We start from the raw sequence: 21,102 nt of genomic DNA on the forward strand, positions 1-21,102 counted from the left end.
TTTCCTTTTCATATGCAAAAGACAGAATATCTAAATTTAAATTAGGAGGACAACTGCCCTGAAACTGGCATTCCTTATGAAATGCAAAAGAGCTTTGTAAATAAAATGGTACCTTCAGAACTACTTTTAATTATTAAATTATTATGTTTAAGCTTATAAGTTAAAAGTCTATTACTGATTTTTGGTTAGAATTTTTTTTTCTTGCTGTACCAGGTTCCTTCTCTATTTTCCTTCTTAAAATAATTCTGAGTATCCTTCTGAAAAAGTCTCTCACTATGGCATTCTGCCTTCCCAGGGGAAAGTAAACAGATGCCTTTGGCTAAACTGCATGTATGGGGAAAACAAATGGGAAGTGGTCATTACCAAAGTCAACGAGCTTGACTCCACCTTCTGTTGTCAGGAGAATGTTGTTCCCTTTCACATCACGATGAATGATCCGGTTATTGTGTAAATGCTGAAGGCCCTATATACCAGCAGTAACAAAAATAAGTTTACTCCCTTATTTAAAAACAATTACCCTACTATTAGGGAATGTAATGAAGACAATCTGTACATACTCTATAGAAACATCTGTCCACCAGATTACATGCTTGATACAACCCCTGCTGCTATAATAGCCCGCATAATTTTGTCAACATTACCATACTTTATAAATGGAAAATGTATGTATGAGATGAGTAAATTGCACCCTCTGCTGTCATTACAAGCCCAATGAACATGCTTACCAAAAGAGCACCATATAAGATGTATGAGATTATAGCTTCATCCAACCGTTGGCCACACTTCAGCAGGCCTTTGACAAGCTCTGTGACAGAACCTCCATTGCAGAGCTGTGAAGGGAGGAGTTGCGAGGGGGCGGGGGGGGGGGGGGGGGGAAGCAAGGCAAGTCCTCAGTTACTCAATATACTTGGTCAGGCTGTAAACACCTACCGTGCAAAACTGCTCTACAACACAAGTCTGGGAACAACTAGATTTTTACCTTGCAATTATTTATGTTGTCACCCCATCTTAGAACATATTTTATTAGCAATATTAATAATAAATCACAGCAGCCTGGGTGGGGGGAGGGAAGTGAAAACCAAAGATTATAAAGTGCAATTTATAAAATGTAACTAAAAATCAGAATATTACAAATGTTGTTAGAAGAGGATAAGTCCAATTTACATTATTTGAGTATTTTCACAATAATACATGCATTGTCTTTTCAAAAAACTGCTTTTGTGCAAAGAAAAGGCCAGACAGAAAAGATTGATGTTCTTGATAACTGGGAGGCAACAAATTACAGTCATTTTAAACCTTCACTCCATCAATGCTCCTGCTGGCAGGCGATATAAAGTAGACAGAAGCCATATCTCTATACTCAGATTTGATGGCATGTGCTGCCAACAACTGAGATGAAACATTCTGATCCAGAAAAGCAGCTTCTTGCAAGCATTTCCCACTAATGGGCTGCCATACATCAAAAGAGTAGGAGAAACAAGTAAAATTAGAATCCTTGTAAATACGTTTTCACTCACACCATTAGTTTACTGTCCATGCCCTTCTAAGCAGCTATTTGCCTCCTTCCTTTCTCTTCTTTCTCTGTCCTTTTCTTTCTTACTTTAATATTCACAATTGTTTGACAAAAAAAAAAAAAGGGAGAATTGATTGCCTTTCTTTCATTGAATTTTCTCCTCTAGACCTGTTTTTGTAGCCAGCAACATTTCTGCCATACTGCCATACAGAAATCACATACATTTCAACACAAATTCATTTTACGTTATCAGTTTTACGTTTAAAATGTTACAGCATAAATCAGGAGAATGGTATGAAAACAGAAGTTCTACAAACCCTCAAGTTTTGCATCTCTCAAATAGCTTTTATGAATTGTGTATCAGCTCAATCACTAATTTCTGTGATATGTCGAAATTATCCTTCAATTTATTACTAACTTCCCGTTGCATCAAAAAATTTCACTAGACTAAAAGTTTTAGTTCATGGAAAGGACCAGATCACATGATAAAAAAAACATCTTTATGCAAATTAGTTCCTGAAGCAAAAATTCATCCCTGAAAATATTGATGGGTTCTGCAGGAATTTGACTTTACTTTAAAATTAATTAGTAGGGAATTTTTTTTTTTTAAATAAATTAGGTGGAAGCATTCATCTCAATATCAATCATCAAATGTATTTACAAGAGAACATCATCTTATGAGAGAAAGTGCATGTTTTTCATTCCATGCTTAACCATTTGCTGACAAGCCATTAAATCAAAGATTTTTGTTTCTTGCCTCTATTGCACTAAATGTTCTATTGAGACAGGCTGTAGTAAAATTATCTCTAGCCTGCAAATAAAAAAATCAACAAGCATGCCCTCACTTCAAAAAAAAACCAAGCTGGTTGTGACTGAAAAATGGTACAGACTGACAGCTGTTTGGTAGCATATGTTAAATGAATGACTGACTCTGAAAATAAACATATCCCACAAACATTACTGCAGCTGTCAGTGACACTGTTCTCGACAGTCAGCAAAGATCTGGGACAAAATGAACTTGTAAACTTCATTACCGCTTTATACCTAAGGGTAGTACTTCAAAAAGTGGAATGATGCACATGTAGATGGAAAAGTAGGGAAGCTTGCTTTACAGTTGCCTGTGCTATACCTATCCAAGAACTGCATCATCATAAAAATATTTAAGGTGTCCACTTTTGCTACCCTTCCTCATCCTAGGCATTTATCAAAGGTCCTGCTTGTAGTGAGTAAACATAGCAAAATTGTGCCTAAAGGAAAAAAAATAAAAATCCACCTTTTTATTACGTATTTTGGAAGTCACACATCTGATGAATGTATTTCAAAGACTCAGGGATCAAAGTCTGAGAACTTTGTGCATTCCCTTTTACTGAAAAAGTCTCATTAATTTATAATATAAAAAGTAACTGCTATGCATACATGGATTTGCACATAAATTCCAAGGCAAGAAATAGTTTGCTTTGTCTGTTAAATTTATCTGTACAAGGAAAACACAATTTTTAAAATGTCAAATTTCTTTAAAACTTTGGATAATGTCCACCAAAACACACCTGAAATGAACATACTTCATTTATAAGGTCTGTACAAACACCTAACTCCCTCAAAATTCTACATTCAATTTTATTACATAGAATATGTTATATGTAATACCACATGTCATGCATCTGTTGGATACACTAGACTTGTATTAAAAAAGAAAACACACGGGAAACCAAGCCCAAACTCAACACAAAGCCAGCAGGCATACAGTAAAAAACAACACCAAACCAAAAATTCTAAAGCTTCTTTAATAGTTACTGAAATTTAAGATGAAACACATCCAAAAATTTTCATTCAAGCTACATAATTCTGCAGTACATACAAGTTAGATGTATTGTTGAGATTTCACAGCTTAAAGTGGAAATAAAGATTCCCTATTCTGATTCCAGTCACCATTCAAGAACTGGGAGTGGGATTTCTAAAATGATCAGTAATTAAAAAGTGAACGCTAACTTTTACTGGTCTAGTTATAAGAGAAGAATGTTTGAATGATCTGTTACTGCTCATCAGTCTGTGCAAAGCTCTCTATCAATTAAGCCTAGAAAACATGTAGAAGAAATTCTCATCTTGCAACAATCTTTGGCAGTCACTTAACTGGCAATGAGATCACCAAAATACATTTTTCATTGCAAGACTACTAATTGCAACTGAACATGAAGAGTTAACAAGGCATTTCTGTTGCTAGGTTTTCAACAACAACCAGCCTCTAGTTTTAAATTACCATAAAACAGACTTTCCCATTACATTTTCCCCGTTCACTTTTGCAGTAGACAGCATGTTTAACTGTCCTCCATGTTAAGACTACATCATCTTTTGCATTCGTCTCAAGTGCTTGAGCTCTCCAAAGTTCAGAGAAATGTCTTGTCTAATGTTTCCTCCAACATGAAAAAAAATCAGGCTGTTTTTAGGCAAACCATTCTTATCAAAAGAACTTGCTTGTTTTGGAGGCAGAATGTAGCAACTTGAACAAAAATAAAACACAAGGACATTATCTATTAAACAAGCTTTTAAGTTTGGATGTGATTTTCAACAGTAGGCTACCACACATCATCTCTCACCAGTCCTTTGATTAATGGCCCCAATCAGAGAATCATGAAAGCCTGTGACTCTTCTAGCAATAAAAAACAGAAACCCAACAACATTTGCTAGTTATGATGTAATGTTATCAAAATGTTTTTACCTCAAGTACTAGCCAGAGCTGTCCTCCCACATATTGATCTGCTTTGTAAAACATCCCATAAAATCTAACAACATTAGGATGATTGGGAAGAAACTGCAAAATATTATATTCTGCTTCAATTTCTTCATCTACATCCTAAATAAAAAACACAAACATATAGAACATATAAACACAGTAAGCCTGTACAAAGCAAGAGCAAACTCTCATGGATAAAAACCCCACATTTTATAATTAGTTTGTACTTTTAAATGGTTTTAATTTAATGTAGCTGAAAGTACTCTCAATACTGTAAATTTAAGCCACACCAAATCACGCTACTTTTGCTTTTTTTTACATACAGAAACGTGAAGTCTCTGTAAAGCAAGCAGTTGTTCTTCAAGGATTCTTTCAGTGCATAACACAGTTAACCAGAAACGTAAAAATTATACTTAACCTTGCTTAGTTCTCTAAATAAGAAATTCAAAAGTGTATTATTTTCTAACTTGTTTTTAAATACACATATTTTTAATGTGTAAGCTAAATGTAAATACATGAACCTTTGATTCATTCTTTTTTCTGTGGTCATCAGATGGGACCAGAGAACAATTTAACAAAACCTCAAAGGTGACATCAGTAAAAACAAAGACATTCTTATGAGGAAAAGACATATACCAGAAACAATTAAAGAGAGACAAAACAAAACTCATGAAATAAGCAAATGTAATTAAATGAAAGAATTCTGTGACACTTACAAAATACTGTTTAATATCAGCACACAGGCCACAACTCAGAACAGTATTTAAGCACTGAATTTTTGTTTCTGCACAAACTATTAGCAAATTTAAGCTCTTACATGCATTTTCCTTTTTTTGCATTTTGCAAAAAAGGATGTAAATTATTACCTTATTCAGATTTATACAAGAGAAAACCAAGATGAATTTCAGTAGTGGTAGATGACAGAAACATTAACATTTTTTAGCAAATATTTTAGCCCAGCTGTCACGACCACACTCCAGCTTGATCCAACCTGAGCAGCTGCCAATTAAATCTTCCATTGAAAACTAGGGCCTTGGTTCTCAAGGGGAGCTAGGCATTCAGTACCCACTAAAACTACAGCTGGCACAGAACTACCTCTGAGAATTTGGGCTGTGCTCTTCTTCTGGTTTTATCTTAACTATTGCCTCGCAGTATTATCCACTTATAAAACATAACTATAAAATATCCTAAAGTTCACAGTACTTCTGTGATGGGAAAAGTAATTCTTTTGGGGAGTACACAGAATAAAATAAGAACATTAAGATTAACAGCATCTTGTATTTTCCCTGCTATAGCAGGCCCCCAAGAGGAATGCCTCTGTGCCACCTTATCATTTGCATGCTCCGAGCACAGGTATCTAAATTTGTACCAGAAGAATTACATAGACCTAAAAAAGAAACTACGCAAATGCTGCCTTCAAATAACAAACAAGATGATGAAATTATAAGTTGCAGCTTTCAGGTGCTGGTACCAAACTCCTGTCAATGCATTCTGCAAAATTGTTCCCTTCAGGATGCTTTCAATATCTTACACATTTGATTTATATGTCAACTCTGAGAATTCTTTCAAATTAACAATGAATTTACAGTTTAATATTTTTTACTTACACTGATAGGATCCAGAATCTTTACTGCTGCCAGACTCCCATCTTTCTTATTGGTAACCTTATAGACTTTACCATAAGTGCCTTTCCCAATAGTCTCTATAATTTCCCAGGTATCTGAGGGATCAGCTAATGATTCTAGTCCAATCATACTGGAATTATACTGAAACAATCCATACAATGGCTTCCTGGAAAACAAAGCAGACACACTTACAGTGGGAAGCCCTAAGTAACTATGTACTAAAAAAGGCACCTTATGATAAAGAAACCAAATGTTGTCCTAATTTGAGAAGAAATACAGATAGAATCACAAATGAAAACCAGACAGAAAGATAAGATCACTAAATGAAGGAATGGAAAGAAAACTTCTCTTTACTTACTTTGCTGTATGTATTAATTGCTTCAAACATTGCCCCATAAACTGCATCATTCTGAACACATTTTAAGAAGTTCTCACAAAATCTGATCCTCCCTCTACTGCACGCTCTTTTAATGGACATTTTACACAATTTGTTTAACACTGCTCATGAAATGACGCCCTATTTCTTGTGCATTAAAACGCCATGTCATGCTTTTAACATATTTTTGTCTGATGCTCCCTGGATAACTGCCAGACAGGCATTCAGGAGGTATAACACCTCATCATATCCGATACATCTACAAAAGGGCTATGTATAACTAGTTTAATAAAAGTTAAATTTTTCATGGTTTAATAAAAGTTAAGACTGGGCTGGCTGGTATAATAAAATACAAACAAACTTGATAATAGGCAACAGGCACACCACTGGGGTGACATGCATCACTGGAAATGTTTCTCAACAATTGCACTTGTCTATCTCTGTATTTCAGTCAGAGTGTGTTATGGTCAGGTACACAGGCTGACTGCACCTCCACCTTCAGGAGATCTCCTGGTCAGGGGAGTCGTTGCCCCAAACATTCCTAAGTGATGCATGGATCACTGCAGCCTATGGAAAAGGCTCCTTCCCACCCTTAAAATTACATTGATGGCAAGTTCTGGTGATTAGGAAAATGACAATACCATTTTAGGATTTCATTTCAAGTAGTAAGAATGTAGATCTTGCCCCTGAACTGGAATTAGAGAAAGGAAAGATGAAGTTTAAGATGAGACTAACTTAACCTTCTTATATAATTCCTCATTAGGGAAGCTGACTGGTTTATGGTTTATGGTTTCTCTAAGAAAGAATATGATTTGCCCATTTAGTAGCTGACAGTAGGTAGACCCCTTCAGCTGTCTGTACACTTAATTAGGAGATGTTAAGTCTTGAGATCCATGAGCAAACCAAAGGAGAAAATAAGAAAGTGATCTTGACAAAAGCAATTGAAGACACCACCATTAGTGATTGCAAAAGATCTTGATTTTTGGAGATGGATCAAATAGCATCTCAAATGTACACTTGAATTTTAAGATTTGAGCCATTTCTTTCTAAGCATGTCTGATATCTCCAAAACTACTTGAAATAATTTTAAAAACCTGTTGTCTTATTTACCTCTTCACCTTTTCCAGCAGCAGTGACAACTATCTGGCATGAGAAATTCAGTCAGAAAGAAATGTGAGCCTGGCTGGGGAAACTGATAAATTAATAAGGAATGAAGCAGCAGCTCTTCAATGTAATTAAAGAAATAATTGTGCTTTCTGTTCATGATGGAGAAGAAAATAACCTGTATGCAAATTCACAGGCAGCGCAGGTCTGTATAGCAATATTCAAAATGGAAGTATGTGTATAAACTAATTTGCATGCTTTGTTCCTTTCCAGAAGAAATTTTTAAATTCCTTTAGACCCTAAGACAAAATGTTTACATGCTGTTAAAGTAATTTACCATATAGCAGGCACAAAACATGGCTGTTACCAAAGTCAGGTTAGAAGAAGTAGAATTTTTTTTTAAACAATGGCAGGCACATTTAGAGAAAACCTCTGTTTCCCTCCTTGGTTAAAACTATATTTGTACCAAAGATAGTGCCAAATAATATACTGAATTGCTTTGGTCTTTTGACCAAAAAAAGGCAAAGAAAAGAAGAAAAAAGAAGGGAAGGTTAAAAAAAAAAAAAAAAAAAAAGCTAGAGTCAATGTCATTTATCTGTTGTGGGTCAATAACATAATTTATTAGGACAGTTTCTCACTACTTGGATCCAATATAGCATGCTGCAAATAAAGAACAGTATTCTGAGCACATACAGTTAGCACCTCAACAGAGAAGCAGGTCAGGTGAAAGACTTCTCTGAAATCAGTGAACAGACTGTACTACATGCACTGAAGACAGCAGCCACAGACATGTAGCTCCTGATAAGCCAACCTTAAGAGCAAGGTTTGCTTGCAGGCTGTGGGGGTGGTGAATACAAACATAAATTGGAACAGTTGCATCTCAGGTTAAAAAAAAACATACTGAACATGCATGATTTTAAAGCTTTAGCAGAAATGCTACAGACGTTCATGTGCAAAGAAACAGAGAAGAATAGGCTGCAAACAGCTGTGATGCAACCTTACAAGAAAAACAAAACAAAACAAAACCCCAAAACTGATACTTATTTCACTGTCACTATAAAAACTACCCTATCACACAGATTGTCTGCAAAATGATGCATGGCACTCTTTGTACAGATGTAATGTTTATTATGACACCTCCCTCCAAGCAGCTGTTGTGGATAAATGTTTTTCCTGAAAACAAAATAATCTAGTGTCATTGCCTGCTTTTGTTCTGATTATTAAGAAATCTTTAAAATGGTTATCTCCCAAATTTTTTGAATACACTAATGTTTCTTTATACCAGAAGACAACGTTGACAACATAAAATTTAACACAAAATTGTTACAGATGAGTCCTGGTGGAGGACTGAAGAAAAATTTTAGTGAATGAGCACTTCTATGCACTCTGATAAAAAGGCAGCATTTACAGGTAGCATGTTTATGCATTACATGGAATGAGATTTGCCAAATACGTACCATAAACCTCTTCTGCTTAAACTAAAACAGCCTCTTCTTGAACTCAAGCAATACATATCTAAATGAGGTTCTACATCTGCCATCAGTAAAAGTGCCCATTGCACACAACATAGTAATCCTTATGACATTCCTATGATAGATGTGAATGTTTTACAGTACAAAAAAGCAAAAGAACAGTATCTGCTATTATCTTCATTATAGTAAAATCTGTTTAAAAAACCAAAAACCACAAAATGTAAACATTAAAGGAAAAAGCTGAAGTTGTAAAGTGAATTTGTGCTTTTCTTTTTCTACTTCCTGATTTGCTGAACTTCAGAAAATAAAATGCCCTTGTTTTAACATGGACTGGCATTTACTTTTTATTTCTACAGTGAAAAGTTACACATGAATGCAACCACTTTTACAACAACCCCATATTCAGAAGCCCTGAACAGTAAATAAAATGCTGAAGCTGAAATTTCTTAAGGAAGAAATTTCTCCTTTCACTCCCCCAACAACAGGCCTCACACCTCCCTGGGCTTTGAAATGATGTACAGAGAGCAGCTTCTAGCTGTGAAAAACTTAGAAATGCTCTCCCCAGAGGGAGCCTCAACCTATTAGAGACCTACTGATTACAAGTATTTCATGATTTCTGCCACCAGCTGGAGAAACCTTCTCAGAGGTTAAATCTGTTCCGTGCAAGCAAGCAAAATAGTCCACACCAGATGCTGAAAAATTACACTTTGGCAATTAACTCTACTGGATGGGGAACATCTGACACAAAGCTATTTGGGACTGCACATGCTTATGCTATTTGAGGAATGACTACATGCTATCAACAGGCCTGTAGCACTCTACCAAACCCTGTTTTGCATACTTGGGAAGAGACAGAATGCAAAGCAAGAGTAAGGACAACTTGATGGAGTCTAGTCAAAGCACTCAGGCTAAAATAGGGACGAATAGCATGATTTTATTTTTTTAAAAGCAGAGATAATATACTAACTTAAAATAAATCTTGCAAAAGTTGACCAACCAAGACAAACAATAGGGTGAGTCAAAAAATTACTAACAGGCTTCAGCCATTGTCAGGGTTTCTTTCATTTATCCAGGAAAAGAGATATTATTCTCCATCAATAAAGTAAATTTCATGGGTTTCTTCCTAACACCTGGATTCTTCTATTTTGAAAACCTTTAACAGTCAGAACAGGCATGACAGACTAACTTAGATGGCAGTCAGGCAAATGTGCAAATAACAGACAAACAGACTACATGTGTTGTTTGATATAAAAGATAACATAAAAGAAATATGGGTTACAGACAGTGCACAAATCATTTTTCCCTCTGTGAACTACAGCCTTCCAATTGTATTCCATGGCTCTAAAAAGCCTCAAACTAGCCATCTCGAATATTATGTGGCGTCTTAGAAGTTCTACCGTGATCTTCACCTATGTTGTGAAAACAAAACAAAAAACCCAAACCCTATAGAGATTAACTACATGCAGGGGTTTTTATGATGTAATTACTTCTGGAATAAAATCAGCAACTTTTTCTTTCTTACAAATTTATTATCACGGCTCTCTTTCTCAGAAATTATAGGGACAAGAGAGACTTGTAAGAAAGAAAAAACAGTGCCAGAAATAGCTTTACAATTACTGTTCTATTTGCAGTACTGCCTTACTCCTACACAACAGTGATTTGCCTGCCTACTGCCTTCCAAAATACACCCTTTTCTAGCTCACAGTAAAATGGGACATTCACAAGGTTTTGAAATTAGTAAGAGCCTCGCTCCAGCCGGGTGCTTTCTAACAGTCATGGTATACAGTACTAGACAGTTGTAGCTGGTAGGGACATAATGGCAATACCAGTGAAACAAAATTGAACATACTGTTTCCATATGAACAATTCATGCACAAGCCTAATTTTTGCAATGTTTTCATTTAACCCCTCTTGTCTCTCTTGTGAAACAGCCAGCTTACACTCTTCTGGCACCTACACATATTGTGGAAGAATAAGAATGCCATATTCAAAATTAAGGTATTTCCCTATTTGTAGGAAGCTCAATATTGCTTCCATACTAAATGAAGAACTCATAGATAGAAGAATTCGGAAGGTAAAGTTGACATTATCAGCTATGGCTTCACCCAGCCATGAAAGCCCCTATTCTGCTGGCTAGTAATGGTCATACCCAGACAGCTACCTAAGAAGCAATTGTTAGAGGAATTAATGAACCACCGAAAGGGATAAGAAAATCAATAGTCAGAACATCTTCCTCTGCTAGTCTTCTCCTGCTGTTTCTCACTGGCTAGGTTAAAACAAAGAGGATGTCAATATCTTGAAATAAGCATACAAAGAATCCATCAACACACCATCCTATAACTGTTCTCAATTGGTCTCAGAGAGAGAAACTGCAGAATGTGCATAGTTTTTTCTGGGATAAAGGTCAGTGATGGAAGGAGATGAAGGAGAAGAATAAAAGTATGTTGAAAAGCTGTTATTGATGCTATACAACTTACAAACAAAAAGAACCATACTTTAACCCATCATGTCGTTTCACTAGGCCAACATAAGGGAAAAATAGGACAATCAGGAACAGAACTGGTATTGTTTATAGATGCAAGGTAGATCTCTGAAAACACTCCTGCTAAATTCAGTTCACAGAACAAGTTTCTGTTGAATATACAAATGATGAAACTGATTCTGTGGGTGTTCAAAATGGAGATGGAGACAATGTAACTGGGAAACACCTTCTCCCTTTCCATGTACTCCAACTTCAACTTTTTTAACTTTTTACCAATTGCTCTTACATACACTCTCTCTCCATAAAGTCCTTTAAATTCAGGAATATCTTTGTTAATTTATTTCCTTCTGCTTCGTTTATATGGATGAACTAGATAATCTAAGCTTTTAGACTTGTAATATCAGACACAGGGTCAGAACAGTGATATGCAGTGGCAATGGATTGTAATCGGACGCTAGTTCTGAGGAAAGCATTGGGAATGTTTGCTCTCTTGTCTTGTCTATGCTTCCAGTTCATCACAGCATGAAACACAACCCCATTCCTAGGATCAACCATAATAAACTGCCCACAAAACAGCTACTGACATCATGGCAGAGAAATCTACATGTCACCTCCTCTAGAAATAAAGAGAAAAAACAACTTGATTTTTGAACACTTTAATCAAATGGTGAAAATTTCACACCACCACTCCTAAACTGGTTCTGAATCACAAGCATTTTAAGATTATAATCTTAATTCAAATTCTTAGACCAAATGTTCTGAGTCTAAACCAGAAAACTCTCCATTAATGTCCTAGAAAATGCATGGTAGGAAAGATGTATGTGCCTAGTCCAGACAATCCAGTTGCACGTTTTCATTTAGATTCATTGCATCATAATCTGTTGCATTATAAATTTTTATAAGTAAACTCTTATTGCACCCTTATATTTATGAGTACATTAACCTTTGTTCAACAATGATTGGTCGTTTTTTGTATCGTTCATATAAGCCAAACAGAAGACTACTCTGGGTGGCAAGTATATCCTTGCGATCAGCCAGTTTCATACACAAACAGATCTAGGATGCATGTAGACAAAGGTAAAGTACAGCTTGGCCCCTGACCAGCTCCCCTGTAAATCAAATGCTTTTCTTACTGGGTATGCATTTTCAGTCTTTCCTGAAGGCCTGTGTCAGATCAGGAGGCACTGCTGACTCTTGCTGGGTCACAAAGCAGTTATTTTACTCCAGAACTATTTAGGACCTCATTCTGTGACTCCCAAAGAAGTGCCACAACACTCTTGATAAAATTCCATCTTCCATGGGGTCCACGTAACACTACTGGCATCCTGGATCCTTCATAACTGTATCTCCCTCAAAACTCAGGTTTCTTCTGCTTCCCAAGAGCTCATTCTGAAGTTGCTTCTCTCCCACCACAGACCCATGGCTTCATATCATCTGCTGTCTACAACAGTCAAATCAGTTTGCTTAACGTCAAGCCATTTTCTAGTTGAATGGGACTTGCAAACAGTGTAGTATTAGCCTTAAAGAGATCTGCTTAGCATGCACAGAATGGGACCATGCACTTTAAGTTAAACTAAACACTGCCTCAATCTACTTCACACCCAAAAACCGAACAAGCAACCACTGGGGTTTTCTAGAGTAGGAAGGTCTTAAAGATGTGGTGAACTCAAGCCACTCCTTTTTTTTTTTAATAGAAATGATCACTACTACTTTAGAAAATTTCTTGCTGTTAGAGACTGAAAGAGTTAATGTCTCAAACATTGTGGTGGGGCAAGTTCTGCTTAAAGACAAACCCTGCACAGTAAGGAACCAAGGTGAAAAGCCCATCAGCTCAGACATCAGCAACAGGAGGGGGAGGGCGTGCTGGAGGGTGTGCAGCTCCCTGCTCTGATAAGCTGTTCTGATACAAAGATCAAACAATGGCAGTGTCTGCAGGGAAGGAGAAGTTACTCCACAAACCCAAAGGCTCACAAACTGCTCATTAACCCGATGAGTTCAGGTGCCTGCCCGAAGGAGGGACAAGGATGATAAAAGGACACAGAGTGAAGCCCCAGGTGCGCAAGCCCAGTGGAACTGGACCCGTCGGCTGACTGTGGACTCCTTGGCTGACTGAACCAACGCTGGACCCAGGACCGGTGAAATCTTTCTCTCCCTTTCTCTCTCTCTGTCTTACCACTTTCCTTTTCCTTTTCCACAATCCCTACACCTCATCCATTTCAAGATATAAACCACTGACCAAGTCTGAGACTAAGAGTAGATCCAGCCGCCTCTGGGCCCTTCTCTGAGGAGTCTAGAAAGCAAGGGGGTCTGCTCTGAACCTCGTGACTCAATGGGAGGGATCTCCTTATTCCCTGAATCAATGTATATGGTTACCATAGGTTACCTGGTTTACTGAGGTAGTTTCAAGATATAAACCGTTGACAAAGTCTGAGACTAAGAGTGGATCCAGCCGCCCCTAGACCCTTCTCTGAGGAGGAGTCTGGAAAGCAATGGGGTCTGCTCTGAACCTCATGACTCAACGGGAGGGATCTCCTTATTCCCTGAATTGATGTATATTGTTACACAGTTTACAGAAGTAGTCTTATGCCAAGTCCTGTTGTGAAAAACCCTGCCACCTACTACCATGCCTCCCCAGTTCCATTTGCTTCTGTTATGAATAAAATCTTTAACTGATCGTTTGGTCTCGTTTCACCTTAATTCAGCCCGAGGGAATTTTGAATTAAATATGACTCCCTGGTCTGTCCAGTCTGGGTCATGACACTTGCTGCTTTGATTCTTTTATCTAATCTTCATTGATGTCCATGGTATTATATTAGTAATCACATTTCTTTCTGTTAGAATCATTCAATCCCACTCATTTTCACAGGATTCCATAGATAGAACATGCTTTATTCTGGTCTACCATAGCTGAACTTCTCTAACTGAATGTGCGCAAAAGCTGAAATGTAGCTAGAGTGAAAAGATTTGTAAACAGTAATTCACAAAACTAAGCAAGCCACAAAGCAACTTGTTTCATGAACAGTGAGACTAATGAATTTGATAAATCTGCATCTTTTTAATTTCTTACCATCATAATAATCATTCTTCCTTTCCTCTGATACACCCCAAAGACAACATCTGCTGTAGCTAAGCTGGAATTGTTAGCACATGGGTGGAACAACCCAAGCAGAATGTACCAAGGACAAAATTCAATTTGTATCCCACTCAGAGGGGACACTGCTTACGATTCATTCCTCTAGCCTGACACAGATTTTTATAAAAACTGTAGGAACTTATTTATTTTGGGGATTCCTATTTCTCTGTCAAATATGGATGCAATCTTCAGTAAGAAAGGATTTTCTCACAGAACTCCAAAAAAACGTTTTCTCTAAGGTTTAACATAAATATCCTTAGATCAGTGTGGATACGGGATGTTAAGCAAAAAAAATGGTCAAGCCAAAGCATATAAAGATTGCATAATTCTCAGAGATTACTAGTAAAGCAAACCTGCACTTCTCACTAACATGCAAGAAATTAATTTTTCTTTTGTTTTCACAAAATTAGCAAAATGTATTTTTAAAGGAAAAATGACACTTCCAAGGTTTCTGGGAGGTACTGTGTATTTAAGAAAACCTATAAGGGAAGCTGGGACCAACAGAGAAAATTGTATTCAGTGATGAAAGACTGAATGCCTTGCTGAGATTCAAATTATTGCAAAAAATCACTTCCTGCATATGGTAAACCAAGTAGTTTTGCAGTCTTATCCTGTGAGGTAAAGGGTACCTTGCTACTAACATAGAAATCAACAGAAACTTCTAGTGAAGCTTTGAGTATCACTGAAAATAAAGCCCCTGATCATTCATGAGGAACTATAATACATTGAATTTGTTTGACCACTAATTAATCCGTTGTACATCTACAATTCGGAGGACCAAATGTTGAATAAAATTATGCACTTAGTTACCATAATATAGTTCATAATTATTACATTATAAATGTAACAATGAAAACCAGAAAGACCCCCAAAATATTAAGCAGAAATGATTATCCAAGACCAGATCCAAATATCTGAAAACTAGTTAAGATCAACTCAAACAGGAGGTTCTGATCAGTGGCATTTCTATTGCAAAAATGCTATTTATACTCACCATCTAAATAGAATTCCAACTATCAAAATACATTAAAGCAGTTACAAATGACTAACAGCTAACACATCAATTTCACCTCAGGCTGGGAACTCAATGCTAAAATGAAGTTTATAATCCCATGAGCCCATTCAGTTATAAACTGCAGGTGGCAAATCAAGTGACAACGAGCTACAGTCCCCATGTGTGAAAAATCAATACCTGAAAAGGTTTTCTCTGCCTCCTTTGGCAGCAATTTAACAGGGCAAACAAAACGCGTGTGTTGGTGTTAAAATGGAAGGATGAAGGGCTATAACAGACTGATGACCTTTAGACCATACCCAGGCTCTTCACTGCAGTCTAATCAGAAAAGCTTGATATGCTTTGTTTACAGATGAGGAGAAAGAAAATCTAAGACAGATGTAGGATAAAACTGGGAAGAAAATAACTGCAAACTTACATTAGCAACCTGATTTTCTGAAACCAGCTTATCCTATATTGGATTTTTGTCCCACTAAGAATATCAGAATTCTTCAGGACTGACAGCTTCCTTACAGGAGCACTTGTATCGGCCAGCACTGCACAGAACTGTGTGTTCTGCGTACTGGTTCCCATGCCCACTACTAGACAGACAATGCAGTGCATGTTAGCTTAAGATGCTGTCATGAAGGATAGAGATAAACTGGTTCAATCCTAGCAGCTTCACTTCATTAATACTAAAGATTATTGTGACACTAATTGATCCTGAGCCTCATCTATTTATCAAGTCTTTTACATGCAGGAGCTGAAGAATTAAAGCCACTTAGTCATTCACAGAGAGTGAGCAACAACTGCTTAATTTTTTTAAGGGATCTTCCTATTGTTTCACAATATACCTTAATTGTATAATGTAATCAATCATAATTCATCACTATAGTTCTCCAGTATTACTTTTACAGCAGTTTTATTCTACTGAGGATTTTTAATAAGAACTCTTCTTTATCCATAAGAAAAATAATAATAATCTGTTAACCATGATACAAAGAACATCTCTTAGTGCTGACAATGACTCTTGCTTAAGATGAAATATTTTCATCAGTGAGCTAGTTGTTATGCATTACCAGCATGTGTGCAGTAGCCTAGCGTGACACCAATTTGCATAATTTCTCTTTTCTAACAGGCTTCAAAAATAATAATAGGCATATGAGATAGAATCCATTAATTTTAAACTTCCTTCAGCAGCTATCTTCATGAAGCGGTTATCAAAAGAACCTTTAAAGAATTAAGTTTAATAAATTATAAATGTATTATTTGGGTTATGCTGTCTGGGCCTATAGCCATCTAAGTTGAGTTCAGTAACAAAGACCAAGGCAAATCCACAAGCAATTGGCTTGACATCTTCCCAGCTGAAAAGACTGACAAGAAGTGGCAGAACAATGCCAATGTCCCCTACTGCTCACAGTTAACTATTGAACTTGAAAATCAGTTAGGGATTTTGGGGTACAAATAGGTAGAAGAAAAGGACAGATAGTGATACACATAGAAGCTGCTCAGAGCTGTTATGCCTGTATGCGTTATTTAATAATGCCTTAATCTACAGAAAGGAACAAAACCAACTCTGTTTTTTGCTGATCTGAACCCCAAAGAAGACCTTACTATTTGTTAATATTTAAGGCAAGCAGAAAGGTTAATCTGTTAGCAAACTCTGATGGGAAGCCAGTTTAAGAAATTAAAAAAAAAAAAAAAAAAAAGAGTGAAAATAGCTTTCCACAGTATAATATAATAACTGAGGGACCTTTCCGTACCTTCATGACTTATGCATTTGTATATTGTGACCTGCATAGCAAACAACATTGCTGCAGTACCCTGATTCTCTCAGCTACTGATCTGGTAAAAAGTCTGGCTTTGTAACTTCAAAGAGTAATTTAGACCTTGGTACACTTTACTATACATTCTGATACATGGTCGTCAATAAGAAAGATCTGATTTGTCTTTATTGCACAAGGGAAGACGCCTGAAAGTCTACACAACTTACGTAGACGCCTAATGTCCACTAATACAAAAACACATTACCAAAGTACTCAGCTATCCTAATAAAGGAAAAGGTACAAGCACCCTGGGACAAACTACAGATGCTACTAAGGACTCAAGCAAAAATTCTCAGAGCTTGCTCCTGCCGGGTATTTCACACTGAGAATCCCCCTACTGATTGAGGGGATTTGAGGGAGATTAACAGCTCCAAGAGCTGTGATCTTGAAGAGAGAACAATTTAATAACAACAACCAAAAAAATGTCCATGAACTTTCAGAATAGAATTTAAACACAGAATAAAGCAACAAACTGGCCTCTTTTCCCAGATTAACTCTTGGGCTGCTGCAGATGCTCCTGAAGAAAGTTAAGAGAATGCCTGAACTTAATTTACAAGGAGAAAACATGACAGGTAAGGATGCTGTACCATGCACTAGTACAGTACCTATGACCTGGAATAACCAGCCTTTAGCAGTTCATTAGCAGCTATTCAGTTTTCTTTTACATATTTTTAATTTTATAGAACAGGTCTGCAGGCTTTCAGAACTTGAAAGAGGAAAACATTTTGTGATACCATTCAACAAACAAAAAACCCAGAGAGACTAGGTAATATACTTGTACGTCACCACAAGCAGCACTGAACTGAGAAATCAGTTAAGGCTTTCACCATAAAAGTAAGTAAATTAGATTGTACACACAATATGAAGCAGGATCTACAGCAATATGTTTGCATCAAATTTTTAACAATGCTTTAACCTACATACATTATTTTCTATCACGTCATATAGCAATAGGTCATTTTTCTTCAATGAGGATACCCTCTGCAAATAACCCCAGTTCCTACCTCTGTTTAAGCAGAGAGTACCTACTGAAAAATCAAAGCCTGAAGTAGAATAAAAGCATGACGAGCAAAACAGCAACTGACATCATCCATTCAAGAAAGGTATCTTTATAAGGTATGAGTGATGTGGTGTAAGGATTTTACTGTCTTATTTTAGGATGCTCCTTTTACTAGATAGCATTATAAAGAGACTTTACATTTCAAATACAATCCTAGGAGTTAGGAGAACTCAAGAGATACTCTTGACTGTAACTCACTTCCTGTACCACAGAAATTGTATTTTATCCATGCTTCAGGTTCTCTGTTTACAAACTGAACAAACCAGTACCTTTCAATAGTAATACCTTGTATTGAAAGGTGTCTCCTACATAGGCATCCCAAGCTACATCTCTCCAAACATTACAGCAATATTCTGTTGCAATAGCCCTCACAGAAGTCTCATCAGCTGTCCCCAGGTAACAGTGCAGAGGCAACCCCATGGATTGCTATGTTTATAAGTGTCCCTTGAGGCTCAGAGCACATGCTTCTGGCTTCTCTTTTTGGACACGACTGTGGACAAGCACAGCTAGCCACAGAAGTATGCTGGCAGCTTGTTCTCCACTGCCTTTAAACCCTCTCTCAGAGTTCCACAACAAGGGTATTTTTAAAAATGTGTGAGTGAAATAGATATATGCACAGCCTTAACAAGGTTTCTGAAAACCCCTTAACTTTAGCTATTACAAGGAGCATAACTAAACAATCAAAACAATAAACATGTTGTTTTAAGGCTTCACTGTCTCAGCTTCCTGACATTTCAAAATCTTTCAGCTTCTAACTTGCTATAACCAGAAGTCCTCAATCTCTTCTTTCAAGCTTGTGCCATTTACTCTGGAATACAGTTGCGCTTCTTTTCTAAGTCATTCCCCTGGATCTCTGCAGCAAGCACCCTTTTTGTGAAAGGAGTGGCTGATTTTCCTTTAAAATGGCTAGTAAGAATCCCTTTCCTTTGATCTTCTGGCTTTCCTTGTTAGGTGGTTCCTCTTCAAACCCACTATGTGACCAAAATCTCCCACTGAAGTCTAGCCTTCAAGTTTAAGTTTAAAACTTGGTAACTGGCTTGTCACAAGGAGTATTCAATCCTTTATTTAACACCATTCACTCAACAAAATTTAATTTTTCCTCTTTGTTAGCTTTTGGCTGATAGAAAGTTTATTTCAACCAGCCTACAGAAGCAGAATTACAAGAGAAGGCAAATACACCCCCATTCAAAATGACGCTTGCAGTCTGATAGATTTACACACAGAAACTTCCCAATATCAAAGAGAAATCATATATTGTATATAGATTCTCTAAATTGTCCCAACCGTCATTATACTCAGAATATATGCACATTTCTGTAAATAGACTTTCTGACATCACTGCTATTCACACAATGGAAGGTTTGTGGAAGCTTAGAACAGCAATGGTTGCACTTAAAAGATGCTTATTGAGGGTGTTCCAGCAAAAACAATATATCATGCTGCTTTTTTGGAAATTGCCATATCTGATTTATATCCTTGTGGTATCAATTGGACAAAGGCAATTTTCTATAATGAATTATTTATTTCCTGTTGTAATCAGACATCTGAGATAGTCATAAATATTTATCTGTCCAGTTAATTCACTAATGAAAACTGAACTAATTCTAAAAATGGGATGTTATCTCAGAAGCATGCTGACTTAACAGTCTGCTTAACCTTTGCATTAGTGAAGGCAACCACCACATGGGAAACAACAGGAGCTGAAAAAAAACCTGATCTTGAAAGCATAGTATAAGAATGGGCTAAGGTATCAGCACAGAAGAATTTTGCGTGTACACTATAAATATTATCTCACTTTTCTCTATCGCTAATTTCCCAATTTGTAAAACTTACAATAATGTCCTCTACCCTTATACTCCTCTGCAATCCTTGGGCTTCTCAGTAGCATTCCAGAGAGATTTCCTCTTCAGCAATGGAAATATCTCTTCTTCTTAGGCACTGAGTTACTGGCTTGTGCGTTAGCCTGTGCAACTCCACTATCCTTCACAGCCTCTAAGAAATGTTTGGGGCTGCTGGCTGCCTGAGAGTAGTTCAGTACCATCTATGGATTGCAAAAGCCTGTGGGCACAAATTCCTTGAAGTTAGCTGGCTGTATTGATATCATACCTCACCCAAACCAGGTCAATGTAAGCGGCTAATAAAAGGATTTATTTACTACGTCCACAATAGACAATGCAGTTTACCAAGGTTTATAGTCACAAGAGAATGGAAATTAAAAGAAACAAGTCTACATCTATCTAGACTCAGATTGGCCTTGAAGGGTCATCTTATCTAATAAACTCACAGGTCTCTTTCAGCTCATATTCCCTTCACAGAAGGGGATCCTACTTTGGCAACCATTTTTGCTTTATAATCCATCCCCATCTCTGGGACAATTCACCTTTGTCCACTCCCCTAAAACACAAACTACTAGTCATTAACCTAAGAAGGGAGTAATCTGTTCCTCCATCAAACTATTGCTTGCCACCTTCTGGAGAGGCTGATGGCTTCAGGCCTTATGTGAAGTCTCACCTGCCCCATAACACACTTCAGTGATTATTCACATTTGGCTCAACTTCTCACAATCTGTTAGTCCATTGTGAAGCATAACATTAGCTGGAAAATGGTCAAACCTCAGACACAAAGCCTCTCTATATGTTAACATTTAGATTTTGATATATTTGTTATGTTGTTAACGAATAACCATACTTTAAGCAGGCACATAATTGGGATCAAGGCATGCATCTCATTTACCTGAGTCTTTTAATAGAGGCTGTATGTGATAATAATGAATGTTGCTGGAGTTAGAT

The 21,102-nt window shown here is 36.9% G+C and overlaps 2 protein-coding genes across 14 annotated transcripts in view; one reads left to right on the forward strand and one right to left on the reverse strand.

Moving 5' to 3' along the window:
• Positions 1–21,102, forward strand: part of METTL5 (methyltransferase 5, N6-adenosine) — a 414,631-nt gene that overhangs the window by 241,828 nt on the left and 151,701 nt on the right. The gene's annotated exons all lie outside the window — the stretch shown is intronic.
• MYO3B (myosin IIIB) overlaps positions 1–21,102 on the reverse strand; it is a 212,028-nt gene that overhangs the window by 176,213 nt on the left and 14,713 nt on the right. For 11 of the 13 annotated variants that reach the window (XR_007506998.1, XR_007506997.1, XM_049807983.1 and 8 more), the window contains exons 4-7: positions 5,852–6,035; positions 4,230–4,364; positions 726–830; positions 364–463 (exon numbers count right to left, since the gene is read on the reverse strand). The exons of 1 other annotated variant lie outside the window; for it this stretch is intronic. Coding sequence is in view for 10 of the 12 variants with exons in the window: in XM_049807983.1 (XP_049663940.1) it covers positions 364–463; positions 726–830; positions 4,230–4,364; positions 5,852–6,035 (524 nt within the window). In the remaining 2 variants the exon portion in view is untranslated. The remainder of the gene's footprint in view (positions 1–363; positions 464–725; positions 831–4,229; positions 4,365–5,851; positions 6,036–21,102) is intronic. One more of the 13 variants, XM_049808038.1, reaches the window with a different exon arrangement.

This window comes from Accipiter gentilis, chromosome 1 (genome assembly GCF_929443795.1).
Source record: "Accipiter gentilis chromosome 1, bAccGen1.1, whole genome shotgun sequence".
NCBI lineage: Eukaryota > Metazoa > Chordata > Aves > Accipitriformes > Accipitridae > Astur > Astur gentilis.